The 25,409-nt window shown below is 40.1% G+C and overlaps 1 protein-coding gene across 2 annotated transcripts in view; it reads right to left on the reverse strand.

Annotated features, from left to right (window-relative positions):
- Positions 1 to 2,215: 2,215 nt before the first annotated feature.
- The window catches only part of reep3b (receptor accessory protein 3b), a 72,284-nt gene continuing 49,090 nt past the window's right edge, over positions 2,216 to 25,409 (reverse strand). For both annotated transcript variants that reach the window (XM_059947350.1, XM_059947349.1), the window contains 6 exons: positions 16,794 to 16,870; positions 12,947 to 13,067; positions 12,455 to 12,568; positions 9,583 to 9,730; positions 3,627 to 3,775; positions 2,216 to 3,147 (listed from right to left, as the gene is read on the reverse strand). In XM_059947350.1, coding sequence (XP_059803333.1) covers positions 3,082 to 3,147; positions 3,627 to 3,775; positions 9,583 to 9,730; positions 12,455 to 12,568; positions 12,947 to 13,067; positions 16,794 to 16,870 — 675 coding nt within the window. In that variant the 3' untranslated portion in view covers positions 2,216 to 3,081. The remainder of the gene's footprint in view (positions 3,148 to 3,626; positions 3,776 to 9,582; positions 9,731 to 12,454; positions 12,569 to 12,946; positions 13,068 to 16,793; positions 16,871 to 25,409) is intronic.

Raw genomic sequence — 25,409 nt, forward strand, 5'->3', positions numbered from 1 at the left:
ACTATCTAGGCCTTTCAATGGGTTTCATTAACACCCCCTCATTTTCCAGCAAATACAGGCCCACAGCCTCCAAAAGCTCCTCCTACATTAATCCTTTCATTCCCAGAATTACTCTTGTGAGTCTCTGAAACCTCTCCAATGCCAGGACACCTTCTCTTAGATAAGGGGGTCAAAACTGCTTACAATACTCTGCAGTCTAACCAATGCCTTATAAAGCCTCAGCATTATATCCTTATATTTATATTCTGGACCTCTCGAAATGAATGCTAACATTGCATTTGCCTTCCTCACCACCATCTCAACCTGCAAGTTAACCTTTAAGAAATCCTGCAGAAGGACTCCCAAGTCCCTTTGCACTTCTAACATTGGAATTTTCTCCATACTATGCCTTTTTCCTTCTACCAAGGTACATGACCATGCACTTCCCTACACTCTATTCCATCTGCCACTTTGCCCATCCTCCAACTGTGCCTTAAGTACTTCTGAAGACTCCCTGCTTCCTCAACAGTACCTGTCCCTCCATCTACTTTTGTATCATCCACAAACTTGGCCACAAAGCCATCAATCCTGTCATCCAAATCATTGGAATATAAATATGAAAAGAATTGGTCCCAACACAGACCTTTGTAGAAAACCACTAGTCACCAGCAGCCAGAAAAGACTCCCTTTATTTCGACTCTTTACCAATCAGCCAATGCTATACCCATACTAGTATCTTTCCTGTAATACCAGGGTCTCTCATCTTGTTAAGCAACTTCAATGTGTGGTACCTTGTCAAAGGCCTTCTGAAAATCCACATACATAACATCCACTGATTCTCCTTTGTCTATCCTGTCTGTGATTTCCTCAAATTCCAACAGATTTGTCAGGCAAGACTTCCCTTTGAGGAAATCATGCTGGCTTTGGCCTATGTTATCATGCATCTCAATGTACCCGAAACCACGTCCTTAACAATAGACTCCAACACTTTCCATCCACTGGGATCAGACAAACTGGCCTACAATTTCCTTCCTTCTGTCTCCCTCCCTTCTTAAAGAGTGTAATGACATTAGCAATTTTCCAGTGCCCAACCAATCCAAAATCTAGTGACTCTTGAAAGATCACTCCTAAATTCTTCACAATCTCTTCAACTACCCCTTTCAGAACCCTGGAGTGTAATCCATCTAGTCCAGGTCTATCCTCGGACCTTTCAGTTTCCCAAGCACAAACTCTTCAGCTAATAGCAACTATACTCAATTCTGCCCCCTGACACTCTCAAATTTCTAGTATAATGCAGAACAATCAGTATTTCAAAAGTCAGTGGATTATTGGAGTTTTACTCTAGTTGGCTTTTGCTGTTTCACCAGTTGCATTAAGGAAAAAGAAACAAAAACAACTAGGATACTTTGCCATTAAGATAGTTTTGCTGAACCCCATTCACTGGTTATGAAACAGGAGCAAGTGGGCTTGATTAAATGTGTCATCTGAGGAGATATGACAGTAACAAGAATAGGAAATGTTCTGTTGGGGTGGGAGAGGGTAGGGAATGTCCTTTAAGAATAGCATCAGCATCCTATAGGCCAGCAAGATGACATTAATAGCAAGTAGATTGCTTCTGCATAGGACCATAAAACACGAGTAGAATTAGGCCATTTAGCCTACTCTGCCATTCCACCAAGGCTGATCTATTTTCCTCTCAATCCCATTCTGCCTTCTTCATGTAACCTTTGATGCCCTGACCTATCAACCTCTGTTTTAAATCTGCTCTATGACTTTGCCTCCACAGCCATCAGTGGCAATGAATTCCACACATTCACTACTTTCAGGCTAAAGAAATTCCTCCTCTCTTGTCTAAACGGATGTCCTTCTATTCTGAGGCTGCACCCTCTGGTCCGGCACTCTCCCACTATTGGAAACATCCACTCTATGTAGACTTTTCAAACTATATACTGATGTGCAAGAACAGACTTTTTTTAATGTACATGCTGGAAATCTAAAAACAAATTGTCAAAAATGCTCAGATCACACAGCATCTTTGGAAAGAGAAAGTAAATACTTCCAATTTAAAGATGCTTCACAAGAACTCTATATGATCAATCCTTGGGTATGTTGATCGTTAATGCAAATGATGCATTTCACTGTATGTACACACAAAATTCATAACAATGAATACTGCTTTACATTGCATTCCCAACCACCGGGTAGATATTGTCTAAATTTAGACCATTTAAAATGCTTTAAATGTAACAATCAGAAAAAATTTATTACAATAAAGGTTTAAAGTCCTGCACCAACCTGTACACTTTTGCAGCTCTGCTGCGATCTACATATCAAAATACAGTTAAAAATGTCTGTTGTTAAAATTTGACAACCAGGTAAAGCCGCTCACCAACATTTACCTGAATGTTGGAATCCAAGAACACAAACATCTTGAATTCACAAGTAGTTGCTACTGAATTGTACTCAGTATATTCCACATTTAAAAAAGGTAAAAAGTTGGGGGGAAAATATCACACAGCTTACACCGACAGATAAAATAAAGGCACCCATTAAACCTATACAAAATTTATAAAAACATGCAATTAATGTTTAAAAACTAAATATTTAAACATACTCAATGTCTGAAGAATTCTACCTGAAAGACACTTATAAATGGTTTTACATATAAGCCCAAAGTTACGAAATCATGACTGAAATGTGGTCCTTAGTGTTAAGTGCAAGAAAGTGCATTATTCTGTGACAAATTAATACTTGTTTTTTTTTTAAATCACAGCTCAAATTCAATTTTCCATAAGCTTCTCCGTAATTCAGAATTCAAGTTTTTCAAATCTTCTCCTCAGACTCTTTATCTCTTCTCCTGATTTGTAAGAATATATCTGTGGATGATTTGTCAATATTGGATTTCAGTTTCAAGCCCAATCATCACGGGACTGTGACAATAAATGCAGTCCTCCGTCATTGGGCCAACTCAGCAGGATGAGTCAAACAACAAAGTCATATACATCGGAAACAGCAAACCTCAGCTTTCTGAAAATTAGAAAAATATTGACAAATGACACTGTATATTGCCAAGTTAGGATCAAAAAGATTATCCAAAGCATTTTATCCTGGGATATAACTACATTGTGGCCGCTTCTTAGGTCTCAATTTCAAGGATCCATACCGAACCTAGAACAAATCAAAACCAAAATCAACTTAATATATTTTAAACAAAATACACAAATGTTCAATTTATAGCAACTAATGTCAGACAAGTAAATTGAGTCTAAAAATTGCTAACAGCTCATTCTTTATTTCCTCCATTTTTATCCAATTGTTCTTTAAAGCAGGTGTTGAGGATGGCACTGAATCAGAGAACTGCCATAACTCTACATGAAACCAAGTTGAAGAGATTAAATAGAAGTGACCAAAACTATGAGAATCATTGACCAAATGGGATAAAAAGAACCTACTGCCAGAGGAATTGAAGACAGATGCAAAGACTCAAAAGAATGGTGAAAATAAACAGTGGAGTTAGTAACAAGCAGATTTTAAAAAACATTTAGAAAGAAATTGAAAACAAAATTTACCTGCAATATTTTTCAAGAAATAAACACTGAAACAGGGAGGGCAGAAGTCTATAATTACAGATTACCAAAAGTACTTACCTCTTTACGGTGGCCTTTCCGTTTCACTTTAAGGCTCTGTGATCGTTGAAGGTGCTTTTGTGTGACCACCTCATCATCAGAATGAGCACTGTTTTGCTCAATCTCTGATCGATCCTCACTATCCACATCATCATAATCAAAATGCCTGGCTAAAAAACAAAAGAAATGGCACATTAATACATCCTGCAATTCCCTTCAAATTTGTGTGCACATTTAAGTGGGGGAGGTGTTAGGAAAAAAAAATGTATACAAAATTAGGTGAAGACATCCAAATAAATACTCAGTATTTAACAGCCATGTACCAATATGTTTGTTCACCAGGGGGCAACACCACCTCAGTGGCACACAAGGAAGCTCACACAACCAGATGCACCAAATTAAAAGACTAGATTACAAACAGAGCAGTAAATGAGGGGGTAAGATGAGATCAAAAGGATTCATTACATTTCTTTTACAGACCCCCTCCCCATTTTAATCAAGGTAAACAAAATTTCTCTGTACTAATGCTTTCATGCCTCCAACAGATTAATTTCCACTTCAGTGGAGGTTTATCAAATTTTCCCTTCGTTTTCCCCATTTTGCAAACGTCTGCATGTTAATCAAAGCAAAGAAACTGTTCCTTCCAGTGAACAAGCACAGTGTCTCATTTAACAAAAATTGCTTCTAAGTGAAAATGAAAGGTTGGAATAAATGAGTCCTTCTCATACTAGTAACTGTAGCCAGTGGGCCTCAGCTATTCACGATCTACAATCAATGATATGACTGAATCAATTGTAACATCTCCACATTTACTAAAAACACTAAAACGGGAACTTAGTACAGATGAGGATGCAAAGAAGCTTCAAGGCAATGTTGACAAGTTGAGAAAAACAAATGCTGAGTATTTCTTAGTGACTGGTTGGAAATTATTGATATTCAGAGTGAACAGAGTGTCTGACTTACACAAAGCAGTAAAAGACAGTATGCAAGTTCAACAGGCAATTAGGACGTCAAATGGTATGCTTGCCTTTATTTCACAAGGATATGAATACAGAGTAAAGTTCTTTTGTATAATTGTAGCAAGGTCTTGCTAAGATAACACTTGGAATATTGGGGATGGAATTTTAAAATCGCCTTCTTCACCTTTCATAAGTGCAATTAAAACGCAGCCATCTGTTTCCTGGGATGGTGGGTCTACCACATGGCAAGAGACCTGAAACGTTAGACATCTTTAGGTTTTAGAAGAATGAGGAATGACGAGCCAATAGCCACAGGGAAGAATGTTACCCTGGAATCAGAGTCTCAAGGTCATTTAGAACCAAAATGAGAAGAAATTTCTTTACTGACTGGGTGAAATCTTTTCAATTCTCTACCAGGATGCAAAGGTTCAGTTATTAACTGCATTCAAAAAGAAACTTGATAGTTTTCTAGATATTAAAAGAATTACTGGATTATGGGATAGAGCAGGAAAATAAATTTTCAAGTAGAAGATAAAGCTGTGATCTTACTGAATGCAGAACAGGTTCAAGCAGTTGAATGGCATCTTATTTCTTCTATTACTTAGATGGACAACTTGCTTGAAAGTCATATCATTTGCAAATTCAGTATCCGTGAAAATTTCAACTTGAAATTTTCAAGGCCGATGGAAGTGAAGGTAGTTAAATACAAAAAAAAGTCACATATCACTCAGCTTATTAATGAATTTCGAGCATGATTCCAATTCAGAAACAAAGTCAAATTCATTACAAACCACTGTACTTTTCAATTCCTGACTGACCACATTGTACATTCAGCCCACAATATCTGTGCCAAACATGATGCCAAAATAAACTAATTTCATGTGCCTGAATATGGTCTACATCTCTCCATTCCATGAGACATAGCAGCAGAGTTAAGCCATCTGGCTGAATGAGTCTGCTCTGCCATTCAATCATGGCTGATCCTTTTATTTTTCTCTCCTCCTCAATCTCTGTTCCTGGCCTTTGACCTTTGATGCCATGTCTAATCAAGAACCTATCAATCTCTGCCTTAAATATACCCAATGGCCTGCCCTCCACAGCTGCACATGGTCACAAATCCCACAAATTCACCACCCTTTAGCTGGAGAAATTTCTATGCAGCTGTTTTGAAAGGACACCCCTCTATCCTGAGGCTGTGCCCTCTTGTCCTAGACTCTCCCACCATGGGAAACATCTTTTTCACATCTAACCTGTCTAGGCCTTTCAACATTCGAAAAGTTTCAATGAGATCCTCCCTCATTCTTCTGAATTCCAGCGTGTACAGACCCAGAGCCATCAAACATTCTTCAGATGATAACCCTTTCAATCCTGGAATCATCTTTGTGAACCTCCTCTGGACACTCTCCAATGCCAGCACATCTTTTCTAAGATGAGGGTCCCAAAACTGTTCACAATACTCAAGGTGAGGAAGGCCTCACTAGTTCCTTAAGCCTCAACATCACATCCTTGCTCTTGTATTCTAGACCTCTTGAAATGAATGCCAACATGGCACTTGCCTTCCTCACCACCTAGTTAACCTTTAGGGACTTCTGCACAAGGACTCCCAAGATCCTCTGCATCTCAGGTTCCTGTATTTTCTCCCCATTTGGAAAATAGTTCGCACATTTATTTCTAACACCAAAGTGCATGACAGTGCATTTTCTAACACTGTATTTCATTTACCAACTTTCTTGCCCATTGTCCTAATCTGTCTGTCCCTCTGCATCCTACCTGTTTCCTCAACACTACCTGCCCCTCCACCAATCTTTGCATCATCTGCAAACCTGGCAACAAAGCCATCTAGTCCATCATCTAAATCATTAATGTACAGCATTAAAAGAAGCAGTCCCAACACCAAACCCTACAGAACACCACTAGTCACTGGCAGCCAACCAGAAAAGGATCCTCTTATTCCCACTCACTGCCTCCTACCAATCAGCCAATGCTCTATCCATGCCAATAACTTTCCGGTAATACCATGGGCTCTTAACTTGGTGAGCAGCCTGATGTGTGCACCTTGTCAAAGGCCTTCCGAAAGTCCAAATACACATCAACTGAATCCCCTTTATCTATCCTACTTGTAATCTCCTCAAAGAATTCCAACAGGTTAGTCAGGCAGGATTTTCCCTGAAGGAAACCATGCTGACTTTGTACTATCTTGTTCTGTGACACCAGCTACACCATCACAACATCCTTAACAATTGACTCCAACACCTTCCCAACCACAGAGGCAAGGCCAACTGGTGTATAACTTCCTTTCTACTGCCTTCCTCCTTTCTTAAAGGGTGGAGTAACATTTGCAATTTTCCATTCCTCTGCCATCATGCCAGAGTCCAATGATTTTTGAAAGATCATTTCTAATGCTACTACAAATCTCTTACACTACCTTTTTCAGAGCCCTAGAGTGCAGTTCCTCTGGCCAGGGTGACTTGGATACCTTTAGGTCTTTCAACTTTTTGAGCACCTTCTCTCTTTTAATAATAACTGCACCCACTTCTCTTCCTTCACACACAACATCAGGCATACTGGTAGTGTCTTCAACAGCAAAGACTGATGCAAAATATTTAGTTCATCAGTCCTCTCCTTGTCCCGTTATTATTTCTCCTGCTTCATTTTCTAACAGTCCTACATCCACTCTCATCTCTCTTATTTATAACATACTTGAAAAAACTACTACTATCCAATTCGATATTATTTGCTAGCTTGCTTTCATATTTCATCTTTTCCCTTCTAATGATTTTTTAAGTTGCTCTCTGCAGGTTTTTAAAAACTTTCCAATCCTCTATCTTCTCACTGGTTTTTGCTTTGTTGTATGACCTTTCTTTTGCCTTTGCAATAGCTTTGACTTTTCTTGTCAGCCACAGTTGTACTATTTTACCATTTGAGTATTTCTTCATTTTTGGAATACACATGTCCTGCACCTTCCTAAGGGTTCTTTTACTTTAAGCTCCTTAATCGCCTCTGGTTCATTACATAATAGCCAGTTCAGTATAGCTGATCTCCTAGTAGGCTCAATGACAAACTGCTCTAATAAGCTATCTCTCTTAGGCATTCAACAAACTCACTCTCTTGAGATCCATTACCAACCTGATTTTCCCCAATTGACCTGCATGCTAAAATCTCCCATGACTACCATAATATTGCCTTTTTGACATGCCTATTCTATTTCCTGTTGTAATCTATCATCCATCTCCCAGCCACTGTTGGGAGGCCTGTATATAACGGCCATCAACATCCTTTTTACCCTTGTAGTTTCTTAACTCAACCCACAAGGATGCCATTCTTTACCAGTAGTCACACCACCCCTCTGCCTACCGTCCTATCCCTCCAATAAAACGTGTAACCTTGGACATTCAGCTCCAAACTACAATCATCCTTCAGCCATGATTCAGTGAAGGTCACAACATCATCCCTGGCAATCTGTAATATTGCAACAAGATCATCCTCTATTTCTTACACTACGCACATTTAGATACAATACCTTGAGTACCGTAATTGCTATCCTTTCTGATTCTGCATCCATAATGATTTGATACGCAGCGTACTGGCTGCAACCAAGTCCTACCAACTGCCTGCCTTTCCTGACAGTCTGACTGCACGCTATCTTTACTTTTTTACCATCTGTCCTATCCTGAGTCTTTTCACTCTGGTTCCCACCCTCCAGCCAAGTTATTTTAAACCCTCCCCAACAGCTCTAACAAACCCCCTTAAGGTTCAGGTGTAACACATCACTTCTGAGCAGGTCATACCTCCCCCAGAAGAGATATCACTGTTCCAAGAACCTGAAACCCTACCCCCTGCACCAGCTTCTCAACCACACATTTATCTGCCAAATCATCCTGTTTTTACCCCCACTGGAGCTTGTTCATATGCCTGTCTAAATGCATCTCAAATGTTGTTATCATATCTGCTTCCACCTTCCCCAAGAACAATCAAGGCACCCACCCCCATGTCAAAACAAAACTTCTCAATAAATCTCCTTTACACTTAACCCTTCCCACTTTAAATGCAAGTGCTCTGATATTTGACACTTCCACTCTGAGAAAAGGCTCTGACCATCCACTCTATTTAGACCTGTCATCATTTTATTTATTTCTGGCAGGTTGCCCCTCAGCTACCAGTGCTCTACTCCGATCTCTCCATATAGCTAATACGAGTTATTAACACACACATGTCACCACAGACCACCTAGAGATTAATTTTCTTACTGCCATTCACAGGAAAAATAAACTATAACAGAATATGTGAAAACTATACATAACAAAGACCAAACAACCAATGTGTGAAATACAAATCGTGCAAATCACAAAGTAAATAAATAATACAGTCCTTGAAAGTGAGCCTGTAGGTTGCAAAGTCCTATCCAATCCAGGCAACATTCAAGTTCCTCTCCATACCCTCTCCAAAGCCTCCACAACAATGTGTCTCTGTAAATGAGATGACCCGAACTGCACGTAATACTTCAAATGAGGCTTCGCCAGCAAGTTTTATGCAGCTGTGCAAGTTTTATCCAAATGTGGCCTAAGCAAAGTCTTGTGCAGCTTCAGACCTTCATTTTCACTTTTCCTTGCATTGGCAATTTAAGACCCTGTAACTATCCTTATAAATCAACAACATAAAAACTCAGGCACGATGCTTGGGATCTGTAGTTCTGACAAGCTGTGAACAATTACGTGGTATGGTAGTATAGTGATTAGCACAAGGCTTTACAACGCCAGATTGAGGTTCAATTCCCACCACTATCCGTAAGTTTCCACGCAAGCTTTCTCCAGGTGCTCCGGTTTCCTCCCACATTTCAAAGGTGTATGGTCAGGGTTAGAAGACTGCAGGCATACTATGATGGCACCAGAACATGGCAACACTCAACAGGCTTCCCCCAGCAAATCCTTGGACTGTGTTGGTCACTGACACAAACTAAAACCAAGCTGCACAAACATCACATTACCTTGTGGAAGGTTTAATTGCTTTTAATCACTTACCAAAATCCTCTTTAGGCAACTGCTTCATCTTCTTTCTGGTATCTGCATCACCAGTTAACGAGCGGTGTCCTACAGGCTCATCACCTTGTATGGCTGTTAAGTCATGCATACTTAAACTCCGCAGCTTCTCAGTGATTGCACCTTGACTCTGCACAGAAAGAAAACTTCATCAGAACTTTCACTTTCAAATGAATGCATTCATTTTGGAAAAATATTTAGAAATTGTTAAACATCAATTGCAAACAAAAAAAATGAGTGTTCTTTCTTTGGATGTGATGGGCATCAAGCTGGAGAAACAAGAAATGTATGAGTTTAATTTCCTATTGGTTTGGAATTAGCCAGAGTCAACAGGGCCATTACAGAAAAATAATGATCTCAAATTGAGGAAAGGCAACTAAGTATCTTTGGTTGTCCTCCAGCTGTTATTCAGGGACCACTGAGTGTTAAACCTATCAGTACAGGTTGAGAATAAAAGAGTCAGAATCAGATGTTTTAGCCACATGATTGAAGTACCCAATCACAGAATAGATATGGTCAAGGGATAACCACACAGCCATCATGGGCAAGAACAATTCATCAGTTTATTCAATGATGAGGAATCCAAAAGGAGCTACACTCATCTTGGATAACAAGCACCATTTCAGAATTTTTTCCCAAATTGCTTACCAACATACAGAAGAGTGGATTTTGTCACAATAAAGTTCACGTGAAACAGCCTTTCCTCACCACCATCCAGACAATATTCCAAACCAGATGTTCGTGAGAAATGAAAGAATAAGCACAAGCAAGAAGAAAGCAGCTTATTTGCATGCAGTTTTTCTGCCATTGGCACCATTAACAAGATCTAAGCATGTCTAGATAAAAAGCAGAGCCAATTTCTGTTACATGTTTTATTTTAAATAGCTTGAAGATGATTAAGCAAATAGGGAACAGTACTGTTCGTGGTGAGCAGGAGCTGCTGTAGCTTCAAAACTGTTTTGAATGGTTGAAACTCCAAATCATTTAACATCTACCACAAAGTTTGTAGCTTACAACCATAACTTTTCCACAACAAACTCCAAAATAGATGCTGACCACAGAAGAGTCGGGGTTTCCAACAGATATGAGACTTGTATACAGTGGATTCCGGTTAATTGGAACTGATCGGAACCAGTACATTTTGGCCCAAATAAGCAGCTGCCTCAATTAGCCAAAGTTTCATGGAAATAGTTAAAAAGGTAGCCAAACTACTGTTTGACTGAGTAACAATTTATGTACTTAAATGAAAAGAGAACAAATTAGAACACTATCAAAACTAATATAACTGTTATCGACATAGGAATTCATCATGTACTTTTGACTGTAAAGGAAGACAATCAGCTCCGACAACGGGCTGTCTTCATACAATCCTTTCAATGATTGCATCCTTTAAATCTTTATTTTCACTGTAACGTTCAAGATGATTGTCGATTCATTCAACTTCTTCGTAATTCCTAAACTTGTTGAAATAATTTCATTTTCACTCACAGCTGTTAATGGCATCTCCTAGGATGAATGCTTGAAAATGCAGTGAGCAAAACTGTTCTGAATTGTCTAACTGAACATTTCTAACCAATTATCAGTGACAAAAATCACTGCTTTCTGAAGACAAATATACACAACTTACACTATTTAAAAACTGCTCACTCTAAGCAGTGTAGTGTCTAACTGCCACACAAATGTACGCGACTGACACTAGTTAGAAACTGTTTGGCAACCGTCTCTTGTCCCAAATAAACAACGGGAATCCAGCTATTTTCTTGATTAGTTTTTGTTCTTTGAGAGATATCCCAAATAAGTGGCTGCTCTGATTAACTGATGGCCCAATTAACTGGAATCCACAGTTTCAAAAGAATATCTTCACTGTTCTAACTCAAATTAAGGACTTTATGCAAAAATTGCTTCTGTTTACATTCCACATTACTGCTAAGAACCTTTTCAGTTATCTTCAACTGAAATGGTTTTGAAATTCTGTTTGACATCCAAAATTTGTAATTAACAAAAACCCTGCTCAAAATAAGTTCTGGAATATTCTTCAGAAGAGCATGCCGTTAATAGCTTCAAAAGCCAAAATAAAACAATTATATTTTTATGGAAATCATCCTGAAAAAAAGTTTTGAGTACAATAAGTTAATTAGTGCCATTCAACCACATCTTAAATAACTAAAGCAGTATCCACTTATGCTAATGATCTCATTACCTCAACTCGATTGGGCCAGTACAACAGTAGAAAGTTGAATAATAATCCTGCAAGACAGTTTGCAAGTATAGGCAAGAAAAAGCAATATCAAAGTTAGAATTAAGATAGAAGGGAAGTGACAAGTCAGCTAATAACTTAACATCTTACATAAAACTCAACGCAGAATTAAAATTCAATGGTTTTAATCCACATTCTCAAATGTACAACATTTGGACTACTAAGAGGTTTAAGAGAGGCAGCTAATGAAATATTTAATCCAAAGAGATATTTTAAAACAAACTTAATAAAATGTAATTTAAAACTTCTTTGGGTATGAGATTTTGGGTTTAGGATGAAAGGTCTTCACAAAAAGTGCAGCTGTATCTTTTTCAGTGTTGTAAATATTTTTGCTTTCCACTTTACTAAATATATTTGTAAGACAACACTTGCGTGATAAGATAGGGTGTGCAATTTCTCCCCGTTTCTGTATCACGCATCCCTAGAGAGTAGCTGAAAAGGCACATGTTAAAATTGGATGTTCACTGAATGCAAATGAAAGCAGGTAGAATGTATTCTGAAAATTGCCTAAAATGTTATAAAATCAGGTGTTATCACACACGATTTCTGTAAGGATTTAATTAAGGTCTTAACAGTAAAAAGCCACACTCTGCTTACCTTTACTGCAGCAGATACAGCAGCAGTTGCAGCGAAGTTTAAACCTTGTTTTCCAAATCTCACCATGGTATCATAGCTTCGATCTTTGGCTTGGCTAATATAGTCATCAATCTCCTGGAACAAACATAATTCAGCATACATGAATTTCAATGTTAAAATCAAACCTTTGAGTTTGCTTCTCACAATATACTCGTAATTAATACATTGAGAAATAAGAAGTGTTTCCAAAACAGAAAGTTAGGACAACTATAAATGTCACTGACAATATTAAGAATGAATAGACATTTTAATGCAGCACTTTTCAAATATCTTGGAATGATAACAAAGCTTTATAAAAATCCTGTTCTTTATAAATCTGCTCAATTTCACATCTTGGAAACTATTACCATTTCAGATAAAACAACCACTTGTAAATGCTTTCACTAAAAAGTCATGGTTAAACTGGGATCAACTTATTATAGAAATCTGCTAAGGTACAACAGAATTACTTACGTGCTCACGGGAGGAGAGAAGAGGATGTAGAAACTTTCTGTAAAGTACACCTGCACCTCGAGTGTATGGAGACAGCAACCAGATAACAAATGCAACTTTAAGTTCATAGTATAGTGGAAACCTGCAAATAAAGACAAGTACAGTGCAAAAAAGTCAGGTCAATATGTTCTTAGTGGCATGGATAAACTGGAATCAAACTTACCTTGTCTAATCACCCACTCCTAACCAACACAGGATAGGTTTCAATGAGATCCCTCCTCATTCTTCTAAACTCTAGTGAGTACAGGCCCAAAGCCATCAAACGTTACTTATGTTAACCCTTTCTTTCCCAGAATCATGAACCTCCTCTGGACCCTCACCAATGTCAGCACATCCTTTCTTCGATGAGGGGCCCAAAACTGCCCAAATCATGTGATCTGACCAAAGCCTCAACATTACATTCTTGCTTTTATATTCTAGTCCTCTCAAAATGAATGCTAACATTGTATTTGCCTTCCTCACCACCAACTCAAGAGTTGTAATTTTATTTGTTTCGTACAAATTCTCACATACTCAAAAAATGCCTGATGCCAGAAATTGTCTCAATAAAAGCATATGCCCCATCTTGCAAGTTAATCATGTTTTTCCCAGGATCACAACAGTGGTTTTGCTTTAATCCATCACTTGAATTTTGCTCACTGGCCTACAGCAGTTAGTGCTATTTTATAGTTATTTATCAAGTATAATAATAGTGTTCACAATGTTATAAAATATTCCAAGGTACTAAACAAGAGTCTCAAAATTGAATGACAACCATTCTTTTTGCATGTTTGTGTGTGAGCAGCAGTTTAGACTAGCAGCCGAGCTTGGAGATGCCTCATTGTATGTTGCTGTATCATTAATAAAAGCCCTGTAGGAAAGAAACCAGAGTCAGGTAGCCCCAATCATAGCCAAACCTTCTCCCTCCCCCTAATTTGCTATAGTGTAGCAAATAGCCAGGTTTTCTGTGGTGTGCATTCAAATGGTTCAGGGTGGAAGAGGCTCCACCAAACACACTCCTCCCCCACTACAGGAGGGAACATTGTCTCAGCCCGAAACAGTGACTGTTTACTCATTTCCGTAGATGCTGCCTGACCTGCTGCGTTCTTCCCGGGGGGGGTTTGCTTGGAGTTCCAGCATCTGCAGATCTTCTCTTGCTTGTGATCGTCCCCTCTTAACAGCTTACTATGACAGCTTCAACACACACAAAATGCTGGTGGAACACAGCAGGCCAGGCAGCATCTATAGGAAGAAGCACTGTCGACATTTCCGGTCGAGACCCTTTGTCAGGATGCTGTCAGGATGACGAAACGTCGACAGTGCTTCTTCCAATAGATGCTGCTGCGTTCCACCAGCATTTTGTGTGTGTTGCTTGAATTTCCAGCATCTGCTGATGTCCTTGTGATTACTATTACACCTTCTTGTGCTGTCAACACACTTGGATATAATACCCTGAAGTGCGTTCAAAGTCATTGAAATAAAATGTAAACAGTCAAGGCCCCAGAACTGAATTCCTTGGAAACTCAAGTTGTAACTTGCTAACCAGAAAACAACCTGAATATTCCTAGGGCTTTCCTTCTAAACCAACCCTTATTCAAGCTCAGAACCATTAACCATATCTTGTGGAATAAGTTTTAATACAGCACCCTCTCAAATACCTTTTGGAAATCCCAACACATCCATTTTCTTTATCCGCATGTTAAATCATTCACAGACACAAACAGCAAAACACATTCTCAGGAAGGATGTTGTTTACCAAGGCTACTACATGCACATTCTCTAACACAATACGATTATAAATGCATTGCAAAGGCCTTATCGAAAAACAACACCCATGAGAATCTAAATGGGAAAGAAACAATTGAATCAAAATCAACTAGGCAGCTTAAAGATAACAACTGACACACAAAGCTTGTGGAAATCTCAAACAGGAGATTCTGCAGCTGATTGAAACCTTGAACAACACAAAGTACAGAAGGAATTCAGCAGGTCAGGCAGCATCTATGGCAGGGATAAACAGTTGACGTTTTGGGCCAAGGCTCTTCATCAGGACTAGAAAGGGGTAGAAGCTAGAATAAGGTGGCGGAAGTAGTACAAGCTGACAGATAATAAGTGAAGACAGGTGAGGGGGAAGATGTGTAGGTCGGATAAATTGGGGTGCTGGGAGGTGATAGGTGAAAGAGATAAAGGGCTGAAGAATGAACCTGACAGGAGTAGACCACAGAGGAATGGGAAGGAAGAGGGGAGGCAAAAGGTAAAAAGAGTTACCAGAATGGGGAATGGGAAAAAAGAGAGGGAAGAAAAATCATCAGGAGTTGGAGAAATTGATGTTCATGCCATCAGGTTGAAGGCTACCCAGAGAGAATGAAATGTTGCTCTACCAGCCCAAGCTTGGTCTCAGCATGACAGTAGAGGAGTCCATGGACAGACGTTTCAGAATGGGAATGGAAAATCAAATTGAAATGAATAGGCACCAGGAGATCCTGCCTTTTGCAGAGGACAAAACAAAGGAAGCACTAGATAAAATAGATGACCCAGAGAGACTTTAAGGAAATGTGGCCTCAGCTGGAAGGATTGTTTGGGATTCTGAATGCTGGGGAGGGAAAAGCTGTAAGGGCAGGTGGATCACTTGTCCTGCTTACAGGGATTAGTGCCAAGAGGAAGATCAGTGGGGAGATGAGTGGACAAGGGAGTGGAAAGCAGAAGGGTGGGGTAGGAAAGAGATGCTTGGTGGCAAGATCACATTGAAGATGCTCTGAATACAGAGGCCCATGGAGTGATATGCAAGGGCAAGGAGAACTCTCTCCCTATTGTGATGGTTGAAAGATGGGACGAGGGCAGAAAATGGAGATGTATGTGAGCAAAAGCTCAAAATATTTGAAATAAATATTGTTTGCAGGAAGATTTCATACTCACAGAAGTTAAAATACAAAGTGAGCAGCAACTGCTGAAGTAATCTTCAAAACAGAATAAAGGAACAGTCAATCTATCCTGGTTTACAATATCCAGATATATTGCTGATTTATATAAAAGCAAGAGGCTCAAAAATTATTTTATTAAAAATGGCATTCAGCAAATACATTCCAACTGTTAAATGAAGCATACAGTATGTGAAAACTCTGCCACCAACATTTGGCCAAACGAAATTGGACCACTCTTATTTAATTGTAAGAGTAGGCACAAGTCTTAAGGAGCTAGGAAATGTTTTATAAATTGAAATTATAATAAATGATGTGTGTTGTCAAAAAGAAACTCAACAGCAAACTGCTGCAAGATTAATGGAGAAGAAATATGCAACATATATTGATATGGCGGCAAATATAGAGCTTCAGTGAGTGATAAGGTAAGTGCCCCAAGCAGAACAGATTGCATTTGCTTTTTTTTATTATTTGGAGTGGTTTACTTCAGGCCTCATGTACACTGCAGTAAAACCTAGCTACCTGACCAAGCCCACTGTTAATTCAACATGAATCATGCACACATTGTGTATCAGAAAATATTTTTTTCATTTTTGGTTGGTTTATGCCACAATAGCTCCTTATTAATAAATGGAGTGAGACATTTATTCACAGTCTCAGTCTGGCAATCCAACCTGAAACCATGTGTGTCAGGTTTCAGAGCCCAATCCTCCAGCATGGATCAAATTAAGAGTTTTAATTTTATGCCTGAAGAGATCACGAGTCAACAGCACTCAGCAAAATTAAGCCCAAAGTAAAACAAATCTTTGTCATTCACGTATGTGTAATTTTCCAATCTTTTTCATCAAATATTTATCAGAATCATTCAAAATTAGCAAAACAATTCACTGCATCTTATTTTCTAATCTTACCATGCAATAGTAAGATCCGCAAACGTTTCAAGTACCGTGTAAAGGGCAAAAACAATCCAGTACATCATCCACCGAACCTGGAAACAACAAATTTGCAATGTAATACTTTTGAATAAGAGAACCAAGATGATCCAGCAATTCCTCATGAATACAACTAATCATCTGCAACTCAAGCATTAGTCACCATGACAAGATTAGTGAGGCAGAATTAAGTTAAGAGACTGAGCTACGTAATTATAGTTGAAGACAGACTCCATTTCAAGAAGCTGGAATAAGAAGCAGCTCCCAGTGTACATCCTGTAGCTTAGAAAGAGACATTATGGACAAGATCTGAGCAGAAGCCAGTAACCAGGGACTGGCAGGAAGGAAGTGGAAAGGAAAAGACATTAATTCTCCTATTTCCTTCCCAGTCTCTTGTGTACAATCTAGTAATTAGTTTCAGTAGATTTCCAGTAAGTGATGCTGATCAGATTAAGGAGAACAAAAAAGTGGTGGAGAATAAGCACACTAATAACAGAAAAAAATCTACGTACAGTGCCTTGAAAAATATTCAGCCCTTTTGTAATTACTATGCTAACTTTCTTCACGTACAAAATACTGTATTACCTTAACTCACCCAATTTATTGATGCAGAAAATTGGAGGATCACCTATTTTCAATGAATTCATAAGAATAATAAGGGGACCTCTGTAAGGTCCCAATAGAAACGTAGATTTTTTTAATGGACAAAACCAAAATAAAGACAAAAGAATATTCAAAGCAAGTCAGGGAAATGATAATAGAGAAGCACTATTCTGGAGAAGGGTACAAGAACATCTCAATGTACTGAATGTACCTCAGAGCTCAGTGCAGTGTCATGAAAAAGTGGAAAAATATGAAACCACAGCCACACTGCCGAAGTCAAGCTGTCTCTCTAAACTTAGTTACAGAAGAATGACAAGAGCGGCTACTGTGACACCAACTATCACTGAGTGAACTGCAGAGTCAGTGCCTCAAATGGGGATGATGTCCATGGATCCACAATCTTCAAGGCCTTGCACAAGAGTATTAAATGGAATAGTGGCACGAAAAAAAAATCTCTGGCTTAAAAAAAGCTTAGAAAAAGACTCTGAATAGCATCACCTAGAAGATATTATAAAGATGTGCAAGAAAATCTTGAGGTTGGATGAGGCTAAAGTGTAACTTTTTGGCTTCAATACTAGCAGTATGTGTGGCACAAATCTAATACTACACATCAGCCAGCTAACACTGTCCCTTATTGTAAGTATGGCGGAGGTAGCATCATGCCATGGGGATGCTTTTCAGCAGCAGGGACCAGAAATCTGGTCAGGATTGATGGGAAGATCAATGCTGCTAAGTACAGAGAGATGCTGAATAAAAACCTGAAAGCTGGTCTTTCAGCAGGACATTTGTGGGTCTAGCAACGTTCAGAGCAACCATGGAGTGGTTTCAAATGAAAAAATATTCATGTCCTTGAGTGGCCCAGTCAAGAGTCCTGACCTAAGCCTGACTGAACATCTCTGGCAAAACCTCAAGATTGCTGTCCATCACCACTCCCAACTAACCTGGCGCAGCTTGAGCAATTTTGCAAGGAAGAATGGTCAAATCTTGCTCCATCATGTTCTGCAAAACAAGTAGAAACTTATCCAAATAGGACTCCTGGCTGTAAAAGCCATGAAAGGTGGTTCAACTAAGTGCTGAGCAAAGGGAGATGAATACTTTTGAACTGCTGACATTACAGTTTTTGAATTTTTAATTTTTCATGTTTTACAATTTTCCCTGCTTTTTGAGTTCTACTGTAAAACAAATGAGCATGTGATCACGTTAAAATTCTCCGTTAAATCGATCAAATCCCAAGTGGTAACATTTTCATATGAACAATGCGGTGAGAGCTGAATTATTTTTCATGGCACTGTAAACCTATTATCTACACTGTATAGTGACCAAACGAACGGGAACGGAAATTCAGTATCAGTATTTCTAGGTACACCTGTCAAGTAAATAAGGAACTGCATTATTTTAATGGTGTCCATTCATGATTTGATTAAATTCATAGAAAAATGGTAAACACGAGGAAATCTGCAGATGCTGGAAATTCAAGCAACACACACAAAATGCTGGTGGAACACAGCAGGCCAGGCAGCATCTATAGGGAGAAGTGCTGTCGACATTTCGGGCCGAGACCCTTCGTCAGGACTAACTGAAAGGAAAGATAGTAAGAGATTTGAAAGGAGGGGGGAGGGGGAAACCCGAAATGATAGACCTGAGGGGGTGGGGTGAAGCTGAGAGCCGGAAAGGTGATTGGCAAAAGGGATACAGAGCTGGAGAAGGGAAAGGATCATGGGATGGGAGGCCTAGGGAGAAAGAAAGGGGGAGAGGAGTACCAGAGGGAGAACAGGCAGAGTGATGGGCAGAGAGAGAGAAAAAAAAGAGGGGGAAAAGAACTAAATATATCAGGGATGGGTTAAGAAGGGGAGGAGGGGCATTAACAGAAGTTAGAGGAGTCAGTGTTCATGCCATCAGGTTGGAGGCTATCCAGCCGGTATATAAGGTGTTGTTCCTCCAAACTGAGTGTGGCTTCATCTCAACAGTAGAGGAGGCCATGAATAGACATATCAGAATGGGAATGGGACGTGGAATTAAAATGTGTGGCCACTGGGAGATCCTGTTTTCTCTGGCTGACAGAGTGTAGGTGTTCAGTGAAACGGTCCCCAGACAAGGCAACACTTCACCTGTGAGTCGGCTGGTGTGGTATACTGCGTCCAGTGCTCCCGATGTGGCCTTTTATATATTGGTGAGACCCTTCGCAGACTGGGAGACCGTTTCACTGAACACCACATTATATTTGAGGAACAACATCTTATATACCGACTGGGTAGCCTCCAACCTGATGGCATGAACGTTGACTTCTCTAACTTCCATTAATGCCCCTCCTCCCCTTCTTACTCCATCCCTGATATATTTAGTTTTTTTCCTGCTTTTTTCCTCTCTCTCTCTCTCTGCCCATCACTCTGCCTGTTCTCCATCTCCCTCTGGTGCTCCCCTCCCCCTTTCTTTCTCCCTAGTCCTCCCATCCCATGATCCTTTCCCTTCTCCAGCTCTGTATTCCTTTTGCCAATCACCTTTCCAGCTGTCAGCTTCACCCCACCCCCTCTAGTCTTCTATCATTTTGGATATCTTTCAAATCTCTTACTATCTTTCCTTTCAGTTAGTCCTGACGAAGGGTCTCGGCCTGAAATGTCGACAGTGCTTCTCCTTATAGATGCTGCCTGGCCTGCTGCGTTCCACCAGCATTTTGTGTGTGTTACAGAAAAATGGTGACTTGTTTAACCAAGTTCCAAGCTACTTACAAACTGGAATTCATAATTTTCTCAGGTCAAATTACTACATTGCCCAAAGTACACTGAACAAACTCTGCAGCAATCTCCACGTATTTTAAAATCAACCAAAATGTAACAGTTTCTTTAAAAATTTAAAGGATATATAACAATTAAATCTAAGCAATTTAAATATAACTTGAGTACACAAAATAAAATGAGTGGATGTCATTTCAAAATTGCTGTTATGATAGGTTGTAATTTAAATGACTTTAATCAACCTGACCATTTCTCACATGCTGCTATTATTCTAATGATATGGTTCAGCAACCGTGCTTATTTTGAGACTGAGCACAACTGTATGCGTAATTATACTGCCGGCTCCATCTGGCTGCCATGAGATGGCTGAACAAGGCTCTTCTTATATTTCAATGTACAGACAGAATCAAAAAACCAGTATCTGTTTGAAAGAAGCCAGGACTATCATTATCCCCTTATGTACGCTTTTCTTCTCCAACCATTGCTATATGTTCAGTTAAAAGAGTCACATCAGGAGTGCCAAAAACTTTGGGTTTGGGAGGTTGAACTTATTTGTCAGGGTAGATGTGCAGACGATCTTCTCTGACTGATCCAAACATGTGATCACAGATTCAAAATAAGTGGCAACCTATTTAACATTAAAATGAGGGGAATTTCCTGCATTCAGCAGGTGCTGAACTTTTAAGAATTCCCTACCCAAGGTGGCTAACGATAGCTTAGTCAGTGATTATATTCAAGATCAATAAACTTCCTTAATTCCTACTATGTTCAGGAAACAGGAATATGGCAAGAAAATGTGTTAAGTATATAAATACCTTTTGGGAGACTAAACCTTCCCAAAATACTGCTTGGATTCACAGACTGTTTATGATGATGTGGAGAATGTCAGAGTTGATTTAGGAGGAAATACAAAGACTGATGCTTATCAGCCAAGTCTATAATTTAAATGTGATTATTTTCCAACCTTGGCTTTCTCTCATTCAACAGCAAAAATTCCACACCAGGGCTGGGAATGTTTCCCCCAACTGGGATGTCTAGAATGAGAGGTCACAAGGGTCACAATCACAAGTTACACAGAAGGAAATTTAGAACAGAGATATGCAGAAATGTCTTCATTCAGAGTGTGGTGAACCCATGGAATTTACAGTGCCTATAAAAAGTATTCACCCCCCAGAAGTTTTCACGTTCTATAGTTTTACAACATGAACAGTGATTTAATTTGGCTTTTTTGACACTAGTCAACAGAAAAAGACCCTTTCCTCTCAAAGTGAAAACAGATCTCTTCAAAGTGATCTAAATTAATTACAAATATAAAACACAAAATTGATTGCATAAGTATTCACCCTTAATACGAGATACCAAATTATCACTGGTGCAGCCAACTGGTTTTAGAAGTCACATAATTAGTTAAATGGAGACCTGTGTGCAGTCACGATGTTTCAATTGATTGTAGTAAAAATGATCCAGAAAGTCCAATTGCTGGTGAGTCAGTATCCTGTCAAAAACTAGAACAGCACTCCAAGCAACTCTGCAAAAAGGTTATTAATATTGAACAGCATAAGTCAGAAGATGGATGCAAGAAAATTTCCAAGTCACTGAATAACCTTTAAGTCAATCAGCAAGAAATGGAAAGAATATGGCCAAGCTGTAAATCTGCCTGCAGCTGGCTGTCCTCAAAAGCTGAATGGCTGTGCAAGAAGAGGTCTAGCGAGGGAGGCCAGCAAGAGACCTATGACAACTCTGGAGGAGTTACAAGCTTCAGTAGCTGAGATGAGAGATTGCACATACAACAACTGTTGCCCCAGTGTTTCACCTGTCGCAGCTTTGTGGGACAGTGGCATAGAAAAAGCCACTACTGGAAAAAAAATAATCACAGGCTCAGCTAGAGTTTGCCATAAGGCATGTGGGAAATTCTGAAGTCAGCTGGAAGATGGTCCTATAGTCTGATCAAACCAAAATTGAGCTTTTTGTCCGGACTAAACGCCATGTTTGGCGCAAGTCAAACACCACACATCAAAAATGTCCCATCCCTACAGTGAAGTATGGCGGTGGCTTCATCATGCTGTGGGGATGCTTCACTGCGGCAGGCCCTGGAAGGCTTGTGAAGGTAGGAGGTAAAATGAATACAGCAAAATACAGGGAAGTCCTGGGGGGAAAAACTGATGCAGTCTGCAAGAGAACTGAAACTTGGGGGAAGACTTATTTTCCCAGCAAGACAATAACCCCAAGCATAAAGCCAAAGCTACACAGGAATGGCTTAAAAACAACAAAGTTAATGTCCTCAAGTGGCCAAGTCAGAGTCCAGACCTCCGACCTCAGTCCAATTGAGAATTTGTGGCTGGAGTTGAAAAGTGCTATTCACTCACGATCCCCAAGCAATCTGACAGAACTTGAGCAGTTTTGTAACAAAGAATGGGGGAAAATTGTTGCATCCAGATGTGCAAAGTTGATAGAAATCTAACCACACAGACTCGAGGCTATAATTGCCGCCAAAAGTGCATCTCCTAAATACTGACTTGAAGGGGGTGAATACTTATACAATCAATTATTTTGTGTTTTAAATCCATAATTAACTTAGTTAAATTTGTAGAGATCTGTTTTCACTTTGACATTAAAGTCTTTTATGGTTGATCAGTGTCACAGAAGCCAAATTAAATTCACTATGATTCAATGTTGTAAAACACTGAAAACTTCCAGGGGTGGGTGAAAACTTTTTATATGTACTGTATGCCACTGGGGTGGGGTGGGGGGGGGGGCTGCTGTAGTCAGAGACCCTGTAACTGAACCACTTTCAACAATGGTATAAATTATCCAGAGGAAACTAAATACTTAATTAAAAAAGGGCACCAAAACAAAAATTCTCATTTTATCTGCTGCATTTTTTTTTACTGGCTTTCGGCTAATTGACCACAACATCCCCTCCCACACAACCAAGTCTCAGTCCTGAATTAATACATTTTACACTTGGTTTTAAAAGCACAAGCTTCAAATCTTCACAGAATTTAGCACTCAACTAGTTGACAGTCTTGCTCAAACTTGACAGGAGAATTTGACAGAATCACAGGAGATACACAATTTTAGATTCTGCTATAGAAATCTGTTGACACAACCTGGATAGATGCACCTGTACAGTACTGATGGATTGTCAGAGATTAAACCCACCCTTTCCTTGCCACCTCAAAGATTACAGGTCTCACAAAACAATTATTTCAGTTTGCAAGACAGTGTAACTTATTATAAATACATATCTGAAGAGCAATATTACTGGATCAATAGCCAGACTTCAGGACCATTTTATGAGATGGTGCTTGTGAATTCTAGAATGGCAATGGATGAATTTAAATTCAAGTAACAAAATAAAATTTAAATCTGGAATAGTAAAAAGTGCTAATTCCAATAACAGCAACAGTAAAACCATGGACTGCTATAAAATTACTGTTTTTGGTTCACCAACATTCTCCAGAGAAGGAAAATCTACCTTCACACAGGTCTGACCTAATTACACCTACAGATCCACAGACGTAGATAATACCTCCCTGCATTTTGAGTTCTGGACCAATCAGAGATGGACAATGCCAACAATATCTATATTCTGTGAATAAAATATTTTTAAAACACACAAGCCATGCAATATGGAAGACTATTTTATGCTCCATTACTAGGTTGTACAATAGTTTAAGAATAAGCATATGCCTGACCCAAGGCCTCCACTTACTCAGCAATCCACCACCCATAACCTCAATTCCTTCAAGCATGCAACAGTAACAACTCAAAGTGTGAAAGAATACCACGACGCTGGACAAACTCAGCAGGTCAGGCAGCATCCATGAGAAAAGAGTAGCCAACGATTTGGGCTGAGACCCTTCATCAGGAATGGGGGTGGAAAAGAGGGCCGAAGCCCAGTAATAGAGATAGGGAAGGGGGAAGGGCTAGAGGTGCCAGGTGGAGAACCAATCAGAGGAAGGATCAGGGGGGAGGGGATAAGCATGAAAGAACTGTGGAGGTAAAGGAGTAGAAAGTTGAAAGGGGTGAGAGGCAGAGAGGGACCTAGTATGGGGGAGGGGGAGGGAATTACTGGAAATTGGAGAATTCAATGTTCATACCACCAGGCTGGAGGCTACCCAGACGGTAGATGAGGTGTTCCTCCTCCAACCTGAGTTTGGCCTCATCATGACAGTAGAGGAGACCATGTATGAACATATCTAGATGGAAATGAGAGGCAGAGTTGAAGTGGGTGGCAACTGGGAACTCCTGTCTATTGTGACGGATGGAGCGGAGGTGCTCGATGAAGCAATCCCCCAATCTGCATCGGGTCTCGCCGATGTAGAGGAGGCCGTACCAAGAGCACCGGATGCAAGAGACAACTCCAGCAGACTTGCAGGTGAAGTGTTGCCTCATCTGGAAGGACTGTCTGGGGCCCAGAATTGTGGTAAAGGAGGAGGTGTGGGGACAGGTGTGGCATTTGTACTTACAGGGATAAGTGCCGGGTGGGAGTTCTGTGGGGAGGGACGTGTGGACCAGGCAGTCGCGGAAGGAACGATCCGTTTGAAAAGCTGAGAGGGGTAGGGAGGGAAAGATGTGCTGGGTGGTGGGGTCCTGTTGAAGGTGGCGGAAGTTGCAGGGGATAATGTGTTGGATCCGGAGGCTGGTGGGGTGGTAGGTGAGGACAAGGGGAACCCTGTCCCTGTTGTGGTGACGGGAGGATGGGTTAAGGGCTGAAGTGCGGGTGGTGGAGGAGATGCGGGTGAGGGCATCTTTGATAACGCCAGAAGGGAAACCACGATCCTGAAAGAAAGAGGACATTTGAGAAGTCCTGGAACGGAAAGCCTCATCCTGGGAGCAGATGCGGCGGAGACACTGGGAATAAGGAATGGCATTTTTGCATTGGGCAGGGCGGGAAGAAGTATAGTCAAGATAGTTATGGGAGTCAGTAGGTTTGTAGAAGATGTCAGTGGACAGTCTATCCCCAGAGATTGAGACCAAGAGATTGAGAAAGGGAAGTGTCTGAGATGGACCAAGTGAATTTAAGGGCTGGGTGAAAGTTAGAAGCAAAGCTGATGAAATTGACGAGCTCAGCATGGGTGCAGGAAGCAGCACCAATGTAGTCGTCGATGTAGCGGAGGAAAAGTTGGGGAGTGGTGCCAGTATAGATTTGGAGCATAGACTGTTCCACATAACCCACAAAGAGGCAGGCATAGCTGGGGCCCATGCGAGTTCCCATGGCTACGCCCTTGATCTGGAGTAAGTAGGAAGAACCAAA

This window comes from Hypanus sabinus, chromosome 22 (genome assembly GCF_030144855.1).
Source record: "Hypanus sabinus isolate sHypSab1 chromosome 22, sHypSab1.hap1, whole genome shotgun sequence".
In the NCBI taxonomy this organism is placed as follows: domain Eukaryota; kingdom Metazoa; phylum Chordata; class Chondrichthyes; order Myliobatiformes; family Dasyatidae; genus Hypanus; species Hypanus sabinus.